The 18,719-nt window shown below is 36.1% G+C and overlaps 1 gene segment (V, D, J or C); it reads left to right on the top strand.

The window, feature by feature from the left end:
- Nucleotides 1-16,925, top strand: part of LOC141556467 (immunoglobulin heavy constant mu-like) — a 180,822-nt gene extending 163,897 nt beyond the window's left edge. Inside the window, 6 exon segments of the C gene segment in view lie at nucleotides 7,807-8,124; nucleotides 8,553-8,882; nucleotides 9,847-10,164; nucleotides 10,702-11,034; nucleotides 15,258-15,373; nucleotides 16,544-16,925. Coding sequence covers nucleotides 7,807-8,124; nucleotides 8,553-8,882; nucleotides 9,847-10,164; nucleotides 10,702-11,034; nucleotides 15,258-15,373; nucleotides 16,544-16,552 — 1,424 coding nt within the window.
- Nucleotides 16,926-18,719: the final 1,794 nt, after the last annotated feature.

The following is an 18,719-nucleotide window of genomic DNA, read 5'->3' as shown; positions in this document are numbered from 1 at the left end:
TTAGCAAGAACTAGGGAAATTTGCCAAGAAGTCAAGAGACAATTCTGTCAAATTTCTTTTATTTTACAAATATCTGAAAATGGATGTGGAGTTTCAGAAACTTTTTTAAACAAGTTTCAATTCTGAAACTTCAATGTATATAGTCAGCCAGAATCAATAATGAACTTATGAATGATGATTGATTATGTAAGGAATTTTAGAAGTCATGTTGTTTTTGAAAATATCTTTTTCTGGGTAGTTAGGACAGAAGTCAAAGTTGAATTTTAGATTTTTGTGAGAAAATAGCTTTAATTTCCTCAGTGTAATTATGGTATGGAATACTGGGGCTAAGGGACCATCACCAGGTAAAGAATAATCCTTTAATAATTTTCTTCTGGTTCTCTGGAATATTAAAGACATATATTCTAGGACTTTATTTTAAAAAAGAAAAAGAAAAAAAGAACAGATTGGGATAGAAAAGCATATCATGAGAAGATATTAGTTGGACAGGGACAGCAAAAGGATGATTTTGGAATGCAGTAGTTATCTGTCAGTTTATCTAGTGTTTGAGATTTTGTAAAAGGGATTTGGTCAAAAACAAACACAGGATTTATATGTAGATATTAATATAATAAAATCATAATAAGTGCTGAATATTGTCCCAATATAGTGTCTCCAGTAGAGTAATTAAGTGTGTAATATGCTGCATAAAATTATAATACAATTGTATACCTCTGTGTGTACATATAGAGATTATATGTAGTATTACATAAAATATACATACATGTTAATATTTGTGAAACATATATTAAGTCATATATATATAAACATATAACAATTAGTTAATATGTGTGTATGTCTTCATGTGTGTTTTTAAATGACAAAAATACTAATGGTAGAGAAGTAGAGAAAGAAAATTGTAAAAGTTTGGTTTGGTTTAGTAACAGTTGGAAAGTGATTTTCCTGTTAGATCAGATGAAGGGATCAGTGATAGACTATCAAGTTTCTGAATTTAAAATGACAAGTTATTACATGGGAAACTCTTTCCCCACTTTTTGAGAAAGTTTTCCTAGGAGTTGCCAGATTTTATTGTTTTTTTCTTTATAAAGTGGTTAAAACAGTCAATCTGTTTCTTTTAAGCTTTAAATGGGAGAGTTTAAAAAAGAAATATTCTCTACAGAGGTATGAAATATTCCCTACAAAAGAGTCAAAAATGTAAAAAATTTAAGAGATTTTTCAATGAATATCTTAAAAATCAACTGAGAGACATTACCATTCAAATATTAAATTTTAGATCATTCTTTGGGAGTTTCAAGTAATTTCAAATAATAATTCATTTAATTATGCCATATCTCATCTTTAAATATTATCTTTGTTTCAGTAAGATTATATTTTAAAAGTTTCTATATGAGTTTCTATGTGAGATGAAAGGATATTTTTAAATCTTGGAATATTTAAAATCTGTAGCTAAACAAGTACAAATAGTACATTTAAAATTATGATATGTGAGAAATATGAAACAGTTCAGTGGTTCTCCTCACTTCAAGACTGTATAGTTTTTATAATAAATAACCAAGTTACATAAAATAACCAAACATAAATTAAATCAAATACTTTCAGGTAGAATTAAGATGGCACCTACTCAGTGTCTGATTTCATGTATCAGATGTGCTCAGGGGTCTGGAAAACAGGTGGCAGGAAACTGGCTACATCTTGAATCTATTTTGAGAGAGAAAAAAAAAAAGATTCATTTCCACATTTCAGTTGAGAAGTTGTTTTTAGCCAGTTTTGCATAGTCCAAGATAACTGAAAATGTTCCACTGAGACAAACAACACCTGGATAATTTGCATTTTTTTATTTTTTTGTTTAATGGCAAGGAAGGTAATAAACATTTATAAAGTAGTGTTTAATTCTTTTGAATTTTTTTTACTTTTGTCATCCTTTTTCACCCTTATATTGTTTTAATTTAGAAATATGCATTTAAGAAATTTAATAATTCAAGCTTATCATGATTTGCTAATACATCTATCATTATTTCCATTTGGATGATTTCTGTTTTAAAATAATCCATTTTAAATCATTTCAACTTCAAATATTATCTTTAAATTTTATTCACTTTTAAAATTTCCTATTAGAGATTAATAAATATCCATTTTGAAATTCTGAGGGATTTAATATCAGTAATTGAAAGACACAATTTATATTCAATATTAAATAGAATCTTCATAGAATTTGAAGATTTTTTAAAATTTAAAAATACTAAAGGGAAAAAACCCAAAACTAAAAATGACATATCAAAATTTCATATCTGAAAAGTACAGATTTTAGCAAAGATATTCAATTTTAAGAAACTACTAAAACTCAAAGTTGTCTTGATAATAATCGGACAGGCTTCTTTATATGGATAATGGTGATAAGTTTATTCCAGTCTTCTTTTTGACATTGTTATTTGGAGTCCAGACTGTTTTCCACTGAGCCTTCAATGCACAGTGTTCTTGATTATACCAGCCCTGCGCTGGGAGATTCAATGTGAAGGTTTAACACCAAATACCAACAAAAATATTGGTTATAAAATGGCATTAAATGGAACCCCCTGAATGTCAAGAGGCTCAGCTGCACATTCCAGTAATTGATCACCTAATAGGTAAGAAAGCAGCTCTGACTGCTGCCCATTTTATTCTTTACCTAGTCTGCTATTTGGTACTTTTTCTTTGTTTTGAAGAAAATATTTTTATTTTATGTACAAATAAAGTAGAATTTTAATTAATTTCAATAAATATTAGGCAAAACTGTTGATGAAATAAACACATGATAGGTAGTTTTAATAAAGATATCTACTAATCTCCCTTTATTAAATAGTTGAAAGATCATGTGAATTTCTTCTGAATTATATATTAAATAGAAATTGTTATGAATTAAATATAATATTTTCAATAGTGCTTATCATTGTAAGTTAAATTATGCAGTCTTTTTAAAGTGCAACATTAATAGGTTTTTTTATTATTGTAGCATTACTTTTAAATAGCACTTTAATGAATTTAGATAACATTTTATTTATTCTATGAAATTATTTCATTGTCAGAATTCATTTGAAATCAAATTATTCTTTTTAAATTACAAAATGTGGATTGAAACCTCTAAGATAATGTTCTCATCACTATCTGATTGATAATCTTTCTAAGGGGAGAACATCTTCAAATTATTTCTTTGTTCATATAAATATTGTTCATTATTATGCAGCCACAGGTCAGAAAGTAGTTAACAACAATGATGTAAATTACATTGTAATCATTGTAGAATCCGCAATTACTTTTCAATTTTGAGAATATTTCAGTTCAAATGAGAATTTTATGCCCATTCTAGAAATTTGCCATGAGAGATAGTCACCATATGACAAAAAACATAGGGACAGCAGTAGCTGCTATGGTTTCAGGAATTTGAGGAGAGATATAAAGATTAATGCTACACTGCAAGATAAAAAGAGATAGAGTGATTATGTTGAATTAGTATGGAAGGACTCTATGGAATTTGGCTGATACAAGCCCCAGAAGGTCATTTATATTCACTTCTTCTCTAAATGACTCAGATGACCCAAGTCAGCCCAAGTTATCTATAATGATGCTCTACTAGGTTGAGCTAAATTGAGTTGGACCAGGTTGAGACGAAATGTGATTTGTCCATCCTATAGACTTGAGGGGAGAGAAGTGAAGCTGAGGTCTGAAACTAGTCTGTGCTTACTTCTTACTAAGTTGAATAACATGTACTCCCCATGTGCAATTAGAGATAGGCTGAAACTGGAGTTGAACCCTAACTGAGGGTGAAACAGATAATGAGATATAGATGAGCCTCGGGTCTGGAACTCTGAATGAGCTAAAGCTTCGATTGAACTAGGAATACATCTAGGACTAAGCTAGAACTGGGGTTGAACTAGAGACATAGTTGGGGCTGGGGCTGGGGCTGAATTAGATGCTGGTTTGAAAATAGAAGCACATCCAGAGCTGAGGCTGGAACTGAGACTGGGGGTGAAGCTGAGCCTGGGGTTGGGGCTGTGGATGGAGCTGAGATTAGAGCTGGGACTGATCTGGGGTTGGGGTTGAGTTGGAACTGGGGCTGGGACTGAGGCTGAGCTGGGGCTGGAACTAGGTCTGGTCTAAGCTGCATTTGGAGCTGAATCTGGGTCCAGAGTTGGGGTTAGGGCTGGGCTGAACTGGGATTGGGACTAAGCTGGGGCTGAGCTAGAGCTGAGGTAAGGGCTGAGCTGAATCTGGGGCTGGGGCTGAGGCTGAGGCTGAAGCTATAGCAAGGACTATGCTGGGGCTGGGATTTAACTGAGGCTAAACCAAAGCCAGGATTGAGCTATAGCTAGGGCTGAAGCTGAACTGGGTTTGGGACTGAGGCCGAGTTAAGGCTGGAACTAGGTCTGGTCTAAACTGCATTTGGGGCTGAAGCTGGGTCCAGAGTTGGGGTTAGGGTTGGGCTGAACTGGGATTGGTGTTGGACTGGGGCTGAGCTAAAGCTAGCCCTGAGGTAGAGCTAAAGCTAGTACTAAGCTGGTCCTGCGGCTGAGGCTGGGGCTGAGGCTGGGGCTGAGTTGGAGTTGGGTCAGGACTGAGGCTGGGGCTGGGGCTGAATTGGAACTGGGTAGCTATAAGCTAAGGCTTGAGGTAGAACTGGTTCAAGGGCTGCGGCTTACCTGGACTTGGACCTGGGAGTGGGTCTAAGCCAGGAGCTGAACCTAAACTAGAGACAGGACTGAATGGGAACTAGAGCTTCTTATGTTGGTGTTTTAGAGCTAAGGCTGAACCAGAGCTAGGGCTAGCTAGAGATGAGGCTAGAAATTAGTTAGGGCTTGAGGTTGCAGCTGAGCTAGAGTCTGAAGTAGAACTGAATAAGAATTGGAGTTGGCCTACAACTTCAACATGAAGGTATGCTGGAGTAGGGCCAAATCAGAGCTAGAAATGTGAATGACCTGGAGCCAAAGATAGGGGCAGAGAAGAGCCAGGTCTACTGGAATCAGGGATATAATTGAGCTAGAAATAGAAGTAATTAAATGATGGAGCTAAAATGATACTGAACCTAAGTTGGACCTGGATCTGAGCTAGAGCTTTTTCAGGAACTGATCCTGAGTTAAAGGCAGATTAAGTCTAAATGGAACTAGAGATCTGACTGAGCTTTTGCTGGAGCAGGGAACTGAAGCCAGAATTGGGGCCAGGCCAGAATCAGGGCTATGGAAAAACTAGAGCTGAGAATGAATTTAAAGTTGAGCTACAGTTGGAGCTTTGCAGAAAAGCTGTAACAAAGAGCTGAGGCTTGGCTGAGCTAGTTTTGTTATTCGGTTGTGTACAACTCTTTAGGGTTTTTGGCAAAAGCTAAGGTAATAGAATTGCAACAACAACTAGGACGAATAGAACTAAGATTGACCCTCCACTAAAATTATACTAGAGTTGCAGCCAGGAATGGGTTTAAGCCAGAACTGCAAATGACTGAGTAAAACTGGAGCTGAGGCCACCTGAGCCTTCAGGTCAGGATTGAGCTGGAGATGGGGCTGGGTCTAAACTAAGGTAATTGTACTAACTTCTGACTGAGCTAAACTGCAGACTAGGCTCCACTTTCCTCCCTGCTAAATTTGGGTTGAGTTGGGGACTAAGGTTAGTCTAAAACTAAGACTAAGCTAAAATTGATTTGTACTGAGCCCTTTCTGGAAGTTAACTTAGTATGGCTGGAGGTTAATCCATTTAGACCCCCTGCTGAGGGGAGGGGGCAGGAGAGGGAGAGGAAGGTAGTAGGGAGGGAAGGAAGACTAAGAATAATTTAGTCACATATCCTGGTAAATTAGGTTGGTTCTTGCCAATCCTCTTTTGGAACAAGCTTTGGCTAAGCTAGGTCCTAAGGACCATTTGCTTACAGCAGTCCTGGCCTGCAATTAGTACTCTGGGGACTGAGATCAATGAGTTTGACTGAGCTAGTTCAAATCTATATGCAACCCCTACTAGAGATAACTTTAGCTACAGTGGGACTAAAATCAGCCCGAAAAAACTATTGCCCTATCCAGTAAACTGAGTTGAACTGAGGCTTTTCTGAGTTAGCCCAAACTGATCAAAATACTAGAAAGCTAATCTGGAACTGTTTCATACTGATCTTTTGCTGAAGGTGTACAGGTTGATCTGAGGCCATCCTCGGTCTTCTCTAAATTAGGCTGAAATAAACTGAGCTGGAAGAAACTGAGTTTGAATCATCTCAACTAAATCCAGGGCTACTTTTTTGTACACGTATCCTAGTAAAAGCTAACCTAAGATGAACTGAGGTAGTAATACCCTACAAAGGCCTTTCTTAGTTTAACTAAGTCTGTCCACAAATTCCCTCAAGAATTGAGTGGTTTTGGTAATGAGCTATTCATGAAGCCCAGGTTCCAGGCCAGCTCCTACAAGGCTTTTTTTACTCACACACAGGTGCCTGTCTTCTCAAGATAGTATTAAGGCCTTGAGATGATGAGTCATCTCTCTTTTCTCCTTGTCTAAAAAGATGTTACATTTTGGATTCTGGGGATTCAAAGATTCTGGAGAACTAAACATCCCAATCCTTACTATTCACCTCCCCTCCTCACCCATACATACATTGAGTTAGCCAGGAAGAAGTTTTTCCCATAGGTAATTTTTCCAGCCTTGCACAACTAGCATTTCAGGCTTAATTGGATCAATGAAAAGCAAAAAGTTTTCTTTGGCATGAATAATGGTGTTCCCAGCAGCTGACAGATTTTAGCTTAGAGGCTTTAGATTCTCTCTGGTAAAGAAGCCTATGGATTTGGATGATCTTAAAATGTGACTAGAATGATAAAGAGAATAACATCAGACCAGAGTTCAACTTCTAGAATGAGAACAGAATTGAGAAAGAGCTATCAATCTGTCAATCCTTTCCGTGTCCGGGCCGGGTGAGGTTTCCCGTGTTGACATTTTTGACACTAACCAGCACTGACCTTTTATTGCTGCAGGATTCTAGAAATTCTTAATGTTTTTTGAGTCGTGGGCTTCTTTGAAAGCCTGGCAATGGATTTCTTTTCTTTTTATTTTATTTATTTATTTGTTTGTCTGTTTGTTTGTTTATTTATTTATTTATTTTACTGAGGCAATTGGGGTTAAGTGACTTGCCCAGGGTCACACAGCTAAGGAGCAGTAAGTGTCTGAGGTCACATTTGAACTCAGGTCCTCCTAATTTCAGGGCTGATACTCTCTATCCACTGTACCACCTTGTACATGTATTTCTTAAAAGTAAAATGCAAAAAATAAAATCAGTAAGATTACAAATGAAATAAATTTTATTGAAATACATTGAGTAAAATATTAATTTTTTTAAGTTCACAGACTGTGAACTTAATAGGGAACTATTGAGATGAGGGTCTTCACGGTTGGGATTTCCCTAGGGCTGAACTCTTCTAAAAATATCCATCTTCATGTATGGTACCTTTACTGGCAATGCTGCTTCAACCTTTGCTTAGATGCTAAGCCTCATAGGGAGCCCATGCTATGGTCTCTAGCTACTTTTTAAGGTGGATGAGTAAAAAAATGGGGCATATACATAGAATGCGTAAAAAAGAAAGTATGAAAAAAATTAATTTTAAAAAAGAAAGCTATGACACATTCATCTGGAGAACTTTGGATAATTTGGAAAGTGCTCACTCTACTTATCCTGCTTCTACTTTATACCTACATAGTTTACGAAAAGGAAATTAATCCTTTTCTCTGCTTTAGGTTCAGCCCTGCAGAGGCATTCATTTTAACAACTTTTTTCCTCTCCCTTCTGCATTGTCATCCCTCTGTTCTCTTCCTCAGCGGTCCCAGTTGCACCAGACCTCTTCTCTCTCTCCTCCTGTGGGAGTTCTCAAACAGAAGATGCCTCCTTTGCTGTGGGTTGTTTGGCTAAGAATTTTCTACCTGATTCCATTAACTTCTCCTGGAATTACCAAAACCAAACTGCTGTGAGTAACACAGATTTAAAGGTTTTCCCATCCCTTATGATTGGGAGCACATACACAGCCACTTCACAAGTCATCCTCCCTGCCAATGATGTCTTTCAAGGCCAAGATAACTACGTGGTATGTAAGACTCGTCATCCCAAAGGTGAAAAGAAAGTTCAAGTTCCACTCCCAGGTAAGATCTGAAGTATATTTTTATCTCTTCTATCCTCCCTATCCTTGCTTTGGTTCCATGAAGCAGAACTAGTCCACAGTTTTGAGGGTAATAAAACATGCCAGCAGATAGCATAGAACATGTCTCACACAAGCTTTTTATATACAAATATAAGCCCATATACAAATATATAACAAATATATAGATACACCAAAGTACATATATTTGCCCTTAGTTATAATGGACTAAAAAAGGAGATGTGATTTAAGGGGCTGTTAGGCAGATCTCCATTCTAGATGCTGATCTCTTTATTCCAGGCTTCTTTCCATTTTCAGAATCATCCTTAATGAAAACAACCAGAAGCAGAAATTCAAGGAATTAAGCCAGAGTACGGCCCTATCATGGCAAGGTGCTAACTGCCCCCTTTCCTGTCTTGTATTCCTATTCAGATCATACCATCATTTCTCCTAATGTGACTGTGTATATCCCACCTCGTGATGCATTTTCCAGCTCTAGTCTAAGAAGATCCAAGCTCATCTGTCAAGCCACCAACTTCAGGCCAAACAAGATTCAGTTAACTTGGCTTCGAGAGGGTAGGCCAGTTCTGTCTGGTATCTCTACAAGTCAAGCCCTGCCTGATGGTTCTGGGAACTACTTCCTTCAAAGCAGTCTGACTGTTAGTGAGAATGACTGGCTCAGTCAAAGCACATTCACTTGCCGAGTACATCATGAAGGGGGCCAATTCCAAAAAAATGTTTCCTCAACCTGTTTCAGTGGTGGTAAGTTATACTCAGGATAAAACTCCTTGGAAGTGAGTTGAAATTCTTAGCCTCCTCGTTCCTGAGAAGGAATAACCTCCTACATTAAATTCTATAACCTTATAGAATAGTCCCAGAGAAATGCTCTTTCCTAGGAAATTCTTCCTATCCCAGGGCTTGAATTCAAAAGAAAGATGGGCCAACATGCCTAGGAAGCCCCTTAGCATGCTGAAAATATATATTCCAAATACCAAAGTTTTAGTCATGGTGATCTGATCATTATCCACTTGGGAATGAAATTAGTTCTGATTTCAACCAAAAGCCTCAAACACTGAGGATGTCTGCTTAACAACACTTCTCTCATAAATGGCTGAGATCAATGATGCTTAATTGTATCCCTTTCTTTTTATTTACTTGTATGGAGACACCTGAGGAAAGAGTGCAAGAAAAATAATTGTGGATCTTCTCTATCAAGATCACAGGATTACAGTTCTTTAAATTACAATAAACATCCAACAATCCAGCTAGAGAATGTTCACATTCTCCTTTTCTTATGAGGAATGAATGAAAGGAAATAGAAGCAGATTGCAGCTTAAGCAGTTAGATTAGACATAAGAAAGATGATCCTGAGAGCACTGCGCATCAGTCCCTGGAGTTGGTCACTGAGTAAAAGTAGGAATGGTTTTCCTTGAAGACCAGGAGGAACATAGGAAATTCCCTTTAGTTAGAAATGACCAAAATTAATATCTGCCTAAAAGAGTCATTCCAAAGAAAACTTATAGAACTTATCAAATCTGTAAACTCAGATTGTTTGCCATTTTATCAAAAAGAAGAAAGCATTTAGGCTGTAAGTGAATATGAAAAAAGGAGGAAGTGTTAAAGAGGAGGAGAATTATTAAGGGAGATAGAGCCAAGGTAAGCCAGGATAGTTTTGTCTTAATTTGCTTCCTTTCAGAAATTAAATTTGACTTTTCCTTTAACCTAGGCCCAGAATCACCCATTGAAGCCTTTGCCATTCCCCCCTCCTTTGCAAGCATCTTTGTTACCAAATCAGCCAAATTGACCTGTATAGTCACAAATCTTCCCACCTCTCAAAATCTGAATATTTCCTGGACAAATGAAAATGGAAAAGCACTGGAAACTACCATTAAAGTATCCCACAGCCATCCCAATGGTACCTTTACCGCTGAAGGAGAAGCCACAATCTGTGCAGAGGAATGGAATTCAGGGAACACATTCAAATGCATCGTGATTCATCCTAACCATCCTGTTCCCTTGAAGAAAGAAATCTTTAAGCAACAGGGTAAGAGTTCCAACTTGCTTCTCCTTATCACATTTTCCCCCTCCCCAGAACCCTGCAAATGACTCATCCAAGATAAGATTACTATTTTAGAGGCCATGTGACTGGAAAGCTTTAAACTCATAGTCTCTCTGGAAAAAAAAAAACAAACAAAAAAAAACAAAAAAACAACTTTTGAGTTCATTTGCCTATATATAGAAAAAACTCCAAGGACCTCAATCTTTTGCCCCCAGAACAAAACCAGCAAAGTCAAATCAGGAAAGTTCCAGTAGATCTTCTTTTTCCTCATATTCCTTTTTCCTATCCTTATTCTCATCAACTGAGATAATCTTTTTATATGGGCCCCATTACTTATAAGTCTTTGAAATACTAACGTATTTCAGAGCTTCTTTTCCAATTTTATCCTACTAGACTCCAGGCTTACCACAAGACTCTCTTTTTCTTTGACTTCTATTGTACTTTTTAGGTGCATCTATGAGCTCTCTACTCTTAGGCCTTCCATTTTTAAGTCCATTTAATCCAAAATCTTTTTGTTTACAGAGGCTACCCAGCATGCACCAGCAGTCTATCTGTTGCCTCCAACTCCTGAGGAACTGAGTCTGAGGGAAGCAGCTACCCTAACATGCCTGATTAAGGACTTCTCCCCTCCAGATATATTTGTTCAATGGTTGCACAAAGGACAGCCTATACCCTCAGAGAAATATGTCACCAGCAGCCCCCAGCAGGAGCCCCAGAAAGCTGGTCTCTACTTTTCCTACAGCACCATGACAATATCTGAGGAACACTGGAATGCAGGGGATCCCATTACCTGTGTGGTAGTTCATGAAGCATTACCCTTGTCGGTGACCGAGAGGACCGTGGACAAGTCCACTGGTAAACCCACCTTCGTCAATGTCTCCCTTGTACTATCTGATGCAACCAATACCTGCTACTGAGAGAGTGCCAGTCTTGGTCAGCCTCTTTTTTCATGGGGCAGATTCTGGGGGCCTCTGGGACAACTGAAGTCCCCCAAGGAGAATATAAGATCATATGACTAAATAAGAAACTGCATTTTATAAAAATTAGAAATAAAAAATAATCAATTTTACAAAGAGGAATTGATTCTGGTTCTGTAGTAAACAATGGTATCTGACTGGCCCTCAGCTTTCTGTGCAACATTTCTTTCCTGAGTGCACTCCTCAAATTATTTGCACACACTCCCACATAAAAGCACCACCACCTTAGGTCTTACTTCCCTCACCCAACTTGATCACCTCTCCCCAACTTTACCCCACACTTCAACTCCATGTTCCTCAGATGCAACATGCAATACAATTCATGTTTTTTAGCCCTTCAGAACAAGTTTTGGCAAAAAACAAAGTTGATAATACATATACATGTATACACACACACACACAGAGGCACATAAGCACACACACACATACACACACACACACACACACACACACACACACACACACACACATACACACACACACACCATCACTAGATTAAGTCAGTGAAAACCTCTTCCCTGAATAGAAGTATGAGCAATTGTAGAATTTTTATAATCCTGTTATCACATAGACTTTTCAGCCAGAGATATAATTTTAAACCTTAATAGTTTCCCACTTAAAATATTTAGCCCTTTGGGAGAAAGGGAAAAGGAAGCAAAGCTCCTTACAATAGCCTCAATTGTATTAACTCCATACCTCAGCCTAGTGATACAGGATTCAGGAATCCTGTCTCATTGATCTGAGTCATCCTTGAATGGTCCTTTTAATTCCCTAGTCTGGGCTTTGAGTGGAAACCCAGTTATTTTATTTATTCATATTTAAGGGACATGTCCTGGGACTCTGTGTCCCAGGGCTGAGTAATTCTAGACTCAAGAAAATAGGTCAGTTCAAGACAATGCCTCTATTTCCTTCCTCAATATACCCCATACCTGGCGATCCTGACCTATACCCTTAGTATCTGCCCCTAGATAAGCATAATCTCATCCAAAGAGTATAAGCTGATGGAATCAGAACAAGAGAAGACCAATCTTTAAGAGTGAGGGTAGAGTTGATGTCAAATATAACCTTGTTGAATAACATCCATGGAAGAAGTCATGGGTTACTTTTTATAAGACAAGAGAAATATCTAAGGAACCCAGGTGAATAATTCCACCCTTCTGACTTTCTTGTTGGAAGCTACATGAGGATGGAATTTTAAGTGGCCCCAGGAAGACCAATGACCCTTTATCCAAAGAACTTATGGTTATAATGGAGCTTGTACCTGACAAGAGAAATAAAACTCATTCAGAAATTGCCTGCTGTCCAATAAAAGAAGTCCAAACAAACAAACAAACAAAAAAAAAAAAATGTACAGTTGGGTACAGGATGTAATAGTTAAGGCAAAATTAATACTTTTTATGAAAACTCTTTTCGGCATCTTTCATCTTTCTTGAGACACAGCAAACTATAGTCAAAGCAATCTAGAAGACATCTAGTTTTAATGAATTTGATGTGTTGAGCTTCAAAAAAAAATTGTACTTTTATGTAGAAAATTAATGTTCTCTAATTTGTCTGAATAGCACAAAAATAGAGAAACCATTTTTGTTTCCATATCTAAACTTACTTGAAATCTCCAAATAAATCAGTTCCCAAACATATCCTAGATGTGCCCTTGGGATCCCAGCAAGAAAATCTAAATTTCCCAAGAGTTCAGTGAATCCTTTACTCCAAACTCAATTCCATTATAACAGAAGTATTTGAATAGTTTGTGCAGAATGAAGGCTATAGAATGAGTCTTACTGTAGCCCAACCTTAATTTCTCCAAGAAATCAGACACCATACCTCAGTAATAATCAGCAATGATTATTGAAATATATATATATATATATATATATATATATATATATATATATATATATATATATATATATATATATATATATATATAATGGTCTAAGCATAAAATTAGGAGGGATTTCAAATCCTCCTTCTTTTGTCATGAGTTGTTCAGGAAAAACAAAATTTGAGAAATCCTTTAACAAAAAAAGACAGAGAAAATTTTTTTTTTCCTGGAGAAAAACTGAAAGTAAAGTTATGCTATGGGAATGTGAAGACAGAAAAAAAAAAAAATTAGAGCTAACTTAGAAACAGTAAGCAATAGAAATTATGCCTTAAACATCATCTTGGTGATGTTATTAAGATAGCAGTATAACCTAGTATAGTCTTTAATTAGAATGTTAGGATGTTATTACTCTCTACATTTCCAATTCCTAAACAGTTTTATGATCCAAATGTTGTTTACCAATTTAGTCCTTCCATATAGTGCTATAAATATTATATCATTCAATCAAACAATCATGACTTAAAGAAGAAGAAGGAAATAAAGTGATAACGACATTAGTTTCAGTTTCCTCCCAGATTTAACATAAACATGGAAAGATATTCTCAGAGTACAAAAGATTTCAACTACATTTTACTACTTTTCTTGTGTACAACCAGATAGGGCACTTCATGGTAATGGGAAAAACACTAAGCTACTTCCTATTTGTTGCAGTTTATAATGGGCTGCAGTTGAGTTCTGTGCTCACTTAACTCAATTCTTCTCTTTAACCCATGATTCTTCCAAAAAAGCATTTTTCATAATCAGATTTGGAAAGAAGAGTCTTGAAATCATCCATAATTCATTAAACTCTCAGCTCATCTATTCTCCAACTTCCCAGCCCCACACTGGTTCATAGTTCGCATCCATCTTACTACTCTCCTCTATGTCATTTAAGACAATTTGAGAACCATATTGTTTCTCAAGATTTCTCATATCCAAATAACTACATAGATAGAATGTGTTCCCAAAAGCCTACATGAACTAGGAAAATCCTAAACCAAAATTTTCATCAGTAGGAATAGACTCCTAGATGCACACATACACAAAACCTTATATTGTAGATGCAATCATTTCTCATATATATGACCTACATTAATTATCATCAGTGCTCTCTATCTGTGTGTCTCTCTCTGTCTTTCTGTCTCTGTCTCTGTCTCTGTCTCTCTCTCTCTCTCTCTCTCTCTCTCTCTCTCTCTCTCTCTCTCTTTCTCAATTATTGCTGTCCTCACCCTCTGGTCATCCATAAAAGTGTCACAGAGTTAAATCATTGTATTCCAAATGGGTAAATCAGAATTCAGTTTTAAATTGTGACTTTAATCTTATCATCAGTACTATATAGGCATCCCTGTGAGACTGCAAGCAAAGTTTCCCTTTTTCAATGTATTATCATCCCCTTCTCTGCAAATCTTATCCCATTGTCTTCCAGAACATGTTTTCAGTTGTATTTTTCCAAGTTTCCAAGTTTCTGACTCCTGAAAGATTTATAACTCTCTTATTCCTAAACACCTGGCTCTGTGTCTAGGGCAAGGACCATAGACTTAGATCAGGTCTTCTTAAACTTTTCCCATTTATGGCTCATTTTTATCCAAGAAATTGGGTATTTAAGTGAGGTAATTCAGGCCAATTCCAATGGTCTTGTTAAGGAGAAAGCCATATGCACTCAGAAAGAGTGTGTGGATCACAACATAGTATTTTAACTTATTTTGTTGTTGTTTGCTTGTACTTTGTTTTCCTTCTCATTTTTTTCCTGTTAGATCTAATTTTTCTTGAGCAGTATGATAATCATGGAAATATATATAGAATTACATATGTTTAACATATATTGGGTTACTTACCATCTAGGAGAGGGATGGGAGAAGGGAGGAAGAAAAAAATTTGGAACACAAGGTTTTGCAAGAGTGAATGTTGACAACATCTATGCATATGTTTTGAAAATTAAAAAGGAGAATAAAAAATTGGGCATGTAAGTATATAAAGTAGATATACATATTAAATATTTACTGATAATCATAATTTTGCAACTCCCTATATTCAGTTACAAGAGCCCACATGGCATCACAAATCATAGTTTAAGAAGATGGGCTCTAGATAATGCCTTCCTCATAGAAAACACATCTAAGAGACTCCTAATTGACAGTTTATTTCAGTGATAGCCTGTCCCAAGTAGCTAAATCTTGTGTCTGTAGTGACTGAATCTAACATTTATCTTTTTGTTCTCTTATCATTCAAAATCCACAAAGAAGGAGAAGTTAATGCTGAAGAAGAAGGATTTGAGAACTTATGGACAACAGCTTCTACTTTCATTGTCCTCTTCCTACTGAGTCTCTTTTACAGCACAACAGTCACTTTGTTCAAGGTAAGAAGACAGTTTGAACAAGCATGTGCCCAAGGAAGCATGATGTGGGCACTCTTTCTTTTTAGCTAAGTTGTACTGTTATTAAGTTATTAGATATTCAGGTAAACCTGAAATTATACTTAACATTTTTATTTAGGCAACAATACTAGTTTACTAGTGCTATCTACTAGTTTACCTACCTTCCTTTAAGTTCTAATTTAGATCTCTTTTTCTACAAAAAGCCTTTCCTAACCCCTCCTCATTCTAGTTCTTTCTCTCTGTTAATTAATTTTAATTTATCATATATGTGTGTATATTATATATATATACATATAATATGACATGTATTCATACACATATATATTGTTTATACATATTTGTTTGCTTGTTGTCTGTTCCATTCGGTTTTGAGCTTCTTGAGGACAGAGACTACCTTTTGCTTTTTTGTAACCCCAATATTGAACACAGTACTTGGTATATAGTAGGTGCTTACCAAATATTTGTTGACTAACTTTAAAAGGTCTCATTTCATAATTTATTTTTTTTCCTCTGAGGCTTGGGGTCTGAGACTTGCCCAGGGTCACACAGCTAGGAAGTGTTAAGTGTCTGAGATCAGATTTGAACTCGGGTCCTCCTCAGGTCCTATGAACTCAGAGGACATCTAAGTACAAAACTATGATTTTTCAGATGAGAAAACAGAGACTCAGGGAAGTTAAGTATCTTGTCTAAGGTAGTACAGTATTAAGTGACAGAAATGGAATTTGAACCTGAGTTCTCTGACTTCAGAATCATTTCCCATAATATTATTATATTATATTATATTTATTATATTATTCAGAGCATTTCCCATTATACCACTTTCATTATTCCAAACTATCTCCAGTGGATTCAAACAGGTCCTTTTTTATTTCTGTTATTCCCTCCCAAAAAAATGGTCAAGAGAAAAGTCATGCATTTATTGTTACTATTATTCATAATAATAGCTCACATTTACAAAAAGCCTTAAATAAAACATAAAGTACATATCATAGGTATTTATCCTGTTTTACACATGGAGAAACTGAATCTCAGAGAGATTAATATGACCTACATATTGTCACATAGCTAGTAAGTAGAAGGTGGAGTTTGAATCTGGGTCTTCTTAAGTTCAAATCTAGTACACTTACATTATATTGTTTCTTTATTTCACAGGTGAAATAAATTCATGCCTGAAAGACAAACATCTGAAACAGGGAGACTGGACCAACAGAAGGGATAATTCCCTGAAGGCCTGAGCCACGTTCCCCTTGCTGACTGATACAATTCACCTTTTCAACAACTCTTGGAAGACCAAGAGGCTCCCAAGCTTATGAGGGCGGTAGAGAGAGAAGGGAGTAGGATTTAACTTTTGACTTCATTGTGGTTTTCCCACATCTTCCTATTAGTTTATGTAGAACTTAGCTCTTATAACTTCTCTTATATCCTCCCCCCCTCCAAAATTAGGATTTTTATAAAAATGTATATTTCTTTAGCATAATTAATTGTATTTTACTAGTTAAAAAAACTAGAAAAAATAAAAAAACTATTGTAGACACATCATTTTGATACAGTGTGAATATTAAATTTAGAAATGTCAAGATGACTTTTATTAAAAATGCCAAAAAAAATCTAAAAGGTCCTGATATACTTTTCCTGTCCTCATTGAAGACTATTCTCAATTCATCAGAGATTCATGTAGAGCTATGTTATTCTAAAACTCAAAACCCAGTTTTGCTTTATATTAGGAAAGCCAAACATTCAGTGCTTAAGAGTAGGACCTGGGAAAGAAAATATTATTGAGGAAGCACTGGGTATTTAAAATTATTATAGTCCTACAATAACTTCTCTACTCTGAATGGATAGCAACAAAAACATAAATAAAACACCAAAAATCCCAAATCACAGAGAGAAAGAGATGGTTTTAGTATTCTGATAAATGTTGAATTCAGAATCTCTTATAATCATAGTAAATTTAATTTATCAAACTCAGCTACAACTTTGCTTTACAGTGCTACCTATTTGTTAAGAAATATCTTCTTCCAGTATGTATTTTCTGAATCAACAAAATCTTTCTCTTAGATCACTTTTATGTTCTGGCTAGGCTTATCCTATAGAAGTTTAAGAAAAAAAGTGGGTTTCATTGGAATTTACTATTTTAACCAAGAACTGAACTGATTTAACTGACTCTCCACTAGAATCTTTTACAATCAGGAATGGTCACATTATCTGTCAAAGAAGAATTGAACAATGATTGTCATGCTATTTTTCAAAGGGAAAACAAAATGATCTACAAAGGAACGTTTGGGTGTGGTTACTGAGTGAGTGTCACTGATGTTTGAGAAATACAAACATCTGGAAGAATTACTATAGTACTGGATATAAATAAATATTCCAACTTCTAGCATGTCAATTTCTGGTAAAATTCTACAGTGGATCTATAATGCTTTATCATTTAGAAATGGAAAAGACCATTAATTACTATGAGCCAAAATGAATGGATTAATTAAGAAATAATCCTATTGGGAGAAGATTCTGGGGAAATGGCAGAGTAAGTCAGAAAATTCCCAGATCTCTAGATTTTCCTCACAAACAAAACAAAATTATACCTCAGGGCAAATGAATATCAATGACAAACAAATAAGAGTTGGAATTTTTCTCCTGAGACAATAAGACATCAGAAGAAAAGCCCTAACAGAGGTTTGACCTTTGGGGAATGTAAATATACCTCTAGACTATCTTCACTGAAACAACACGCAGGAAGTCTAGGGGGCTAGCTGGGTTCAGAGGTAGCCTCAGCCCCAACCACAGAGCTTTTACTTCCTGGACATGTGGGGAGCTGGCAATTTGAGTTCAGTAAGACTGAGGGAACTTTTGCTGATAAGAAACTCTAGACCTAACTATGTAGCTGAAACTCAGTCCTAAGCAAGAAAGAAACAGCACATACAAAGGATAGAGTTCTTGGTTTGGAGTTTGGGATTCTGGGCCAGAGAGGAAAACTGAAATGAAGCCAGAGATATTATACCCACCACCCAAGGACTAGAGGTGATTATGCTAACAAACCCTTAAACTTACTATGGGAATAGGGAAGACCAGAGTTCACCTTCAGAGGAGGATATTGAAGTAGAAAGAAAAAAAAAAAATTCTCCTACTCCAAAGAATAAAGTTAAATGGTCATGTGCCTAAAAATAATTTATAGAACTCAAAAAATTCTTTAAAAACCAAATGAGGGAGATTAAGAAAAACTATAATAAATAAGTAAATAAGAACAACAGCAAAAAAAGATTATAAAAAAAAAAGTCACCACTAGAAAAGGAGATCCAGAGCTTTAAGAAAATGACTCTAAAAATTA

Source organism: Sminthopsis crassicaudata, chromosome 2 (assembly GCF_048593235.1).
Source record: "Sminthopsis crassicaudata isolate SCR6 chromosome 2, ASM4859323v1, whole genome shotgun sequence".
NCBI classification, from domain to species: Eukaryota; Metazoa; Chordata; class Mammalia; order Dasyuromorphia; family Dasyuridae; genus Sminthopsis; species Sminthopsis crassicaudata.
Note: the sequence above shows the minus strand (reverse complement) of the source record. Positions and strands in the feature narration are given on the sequence as shown.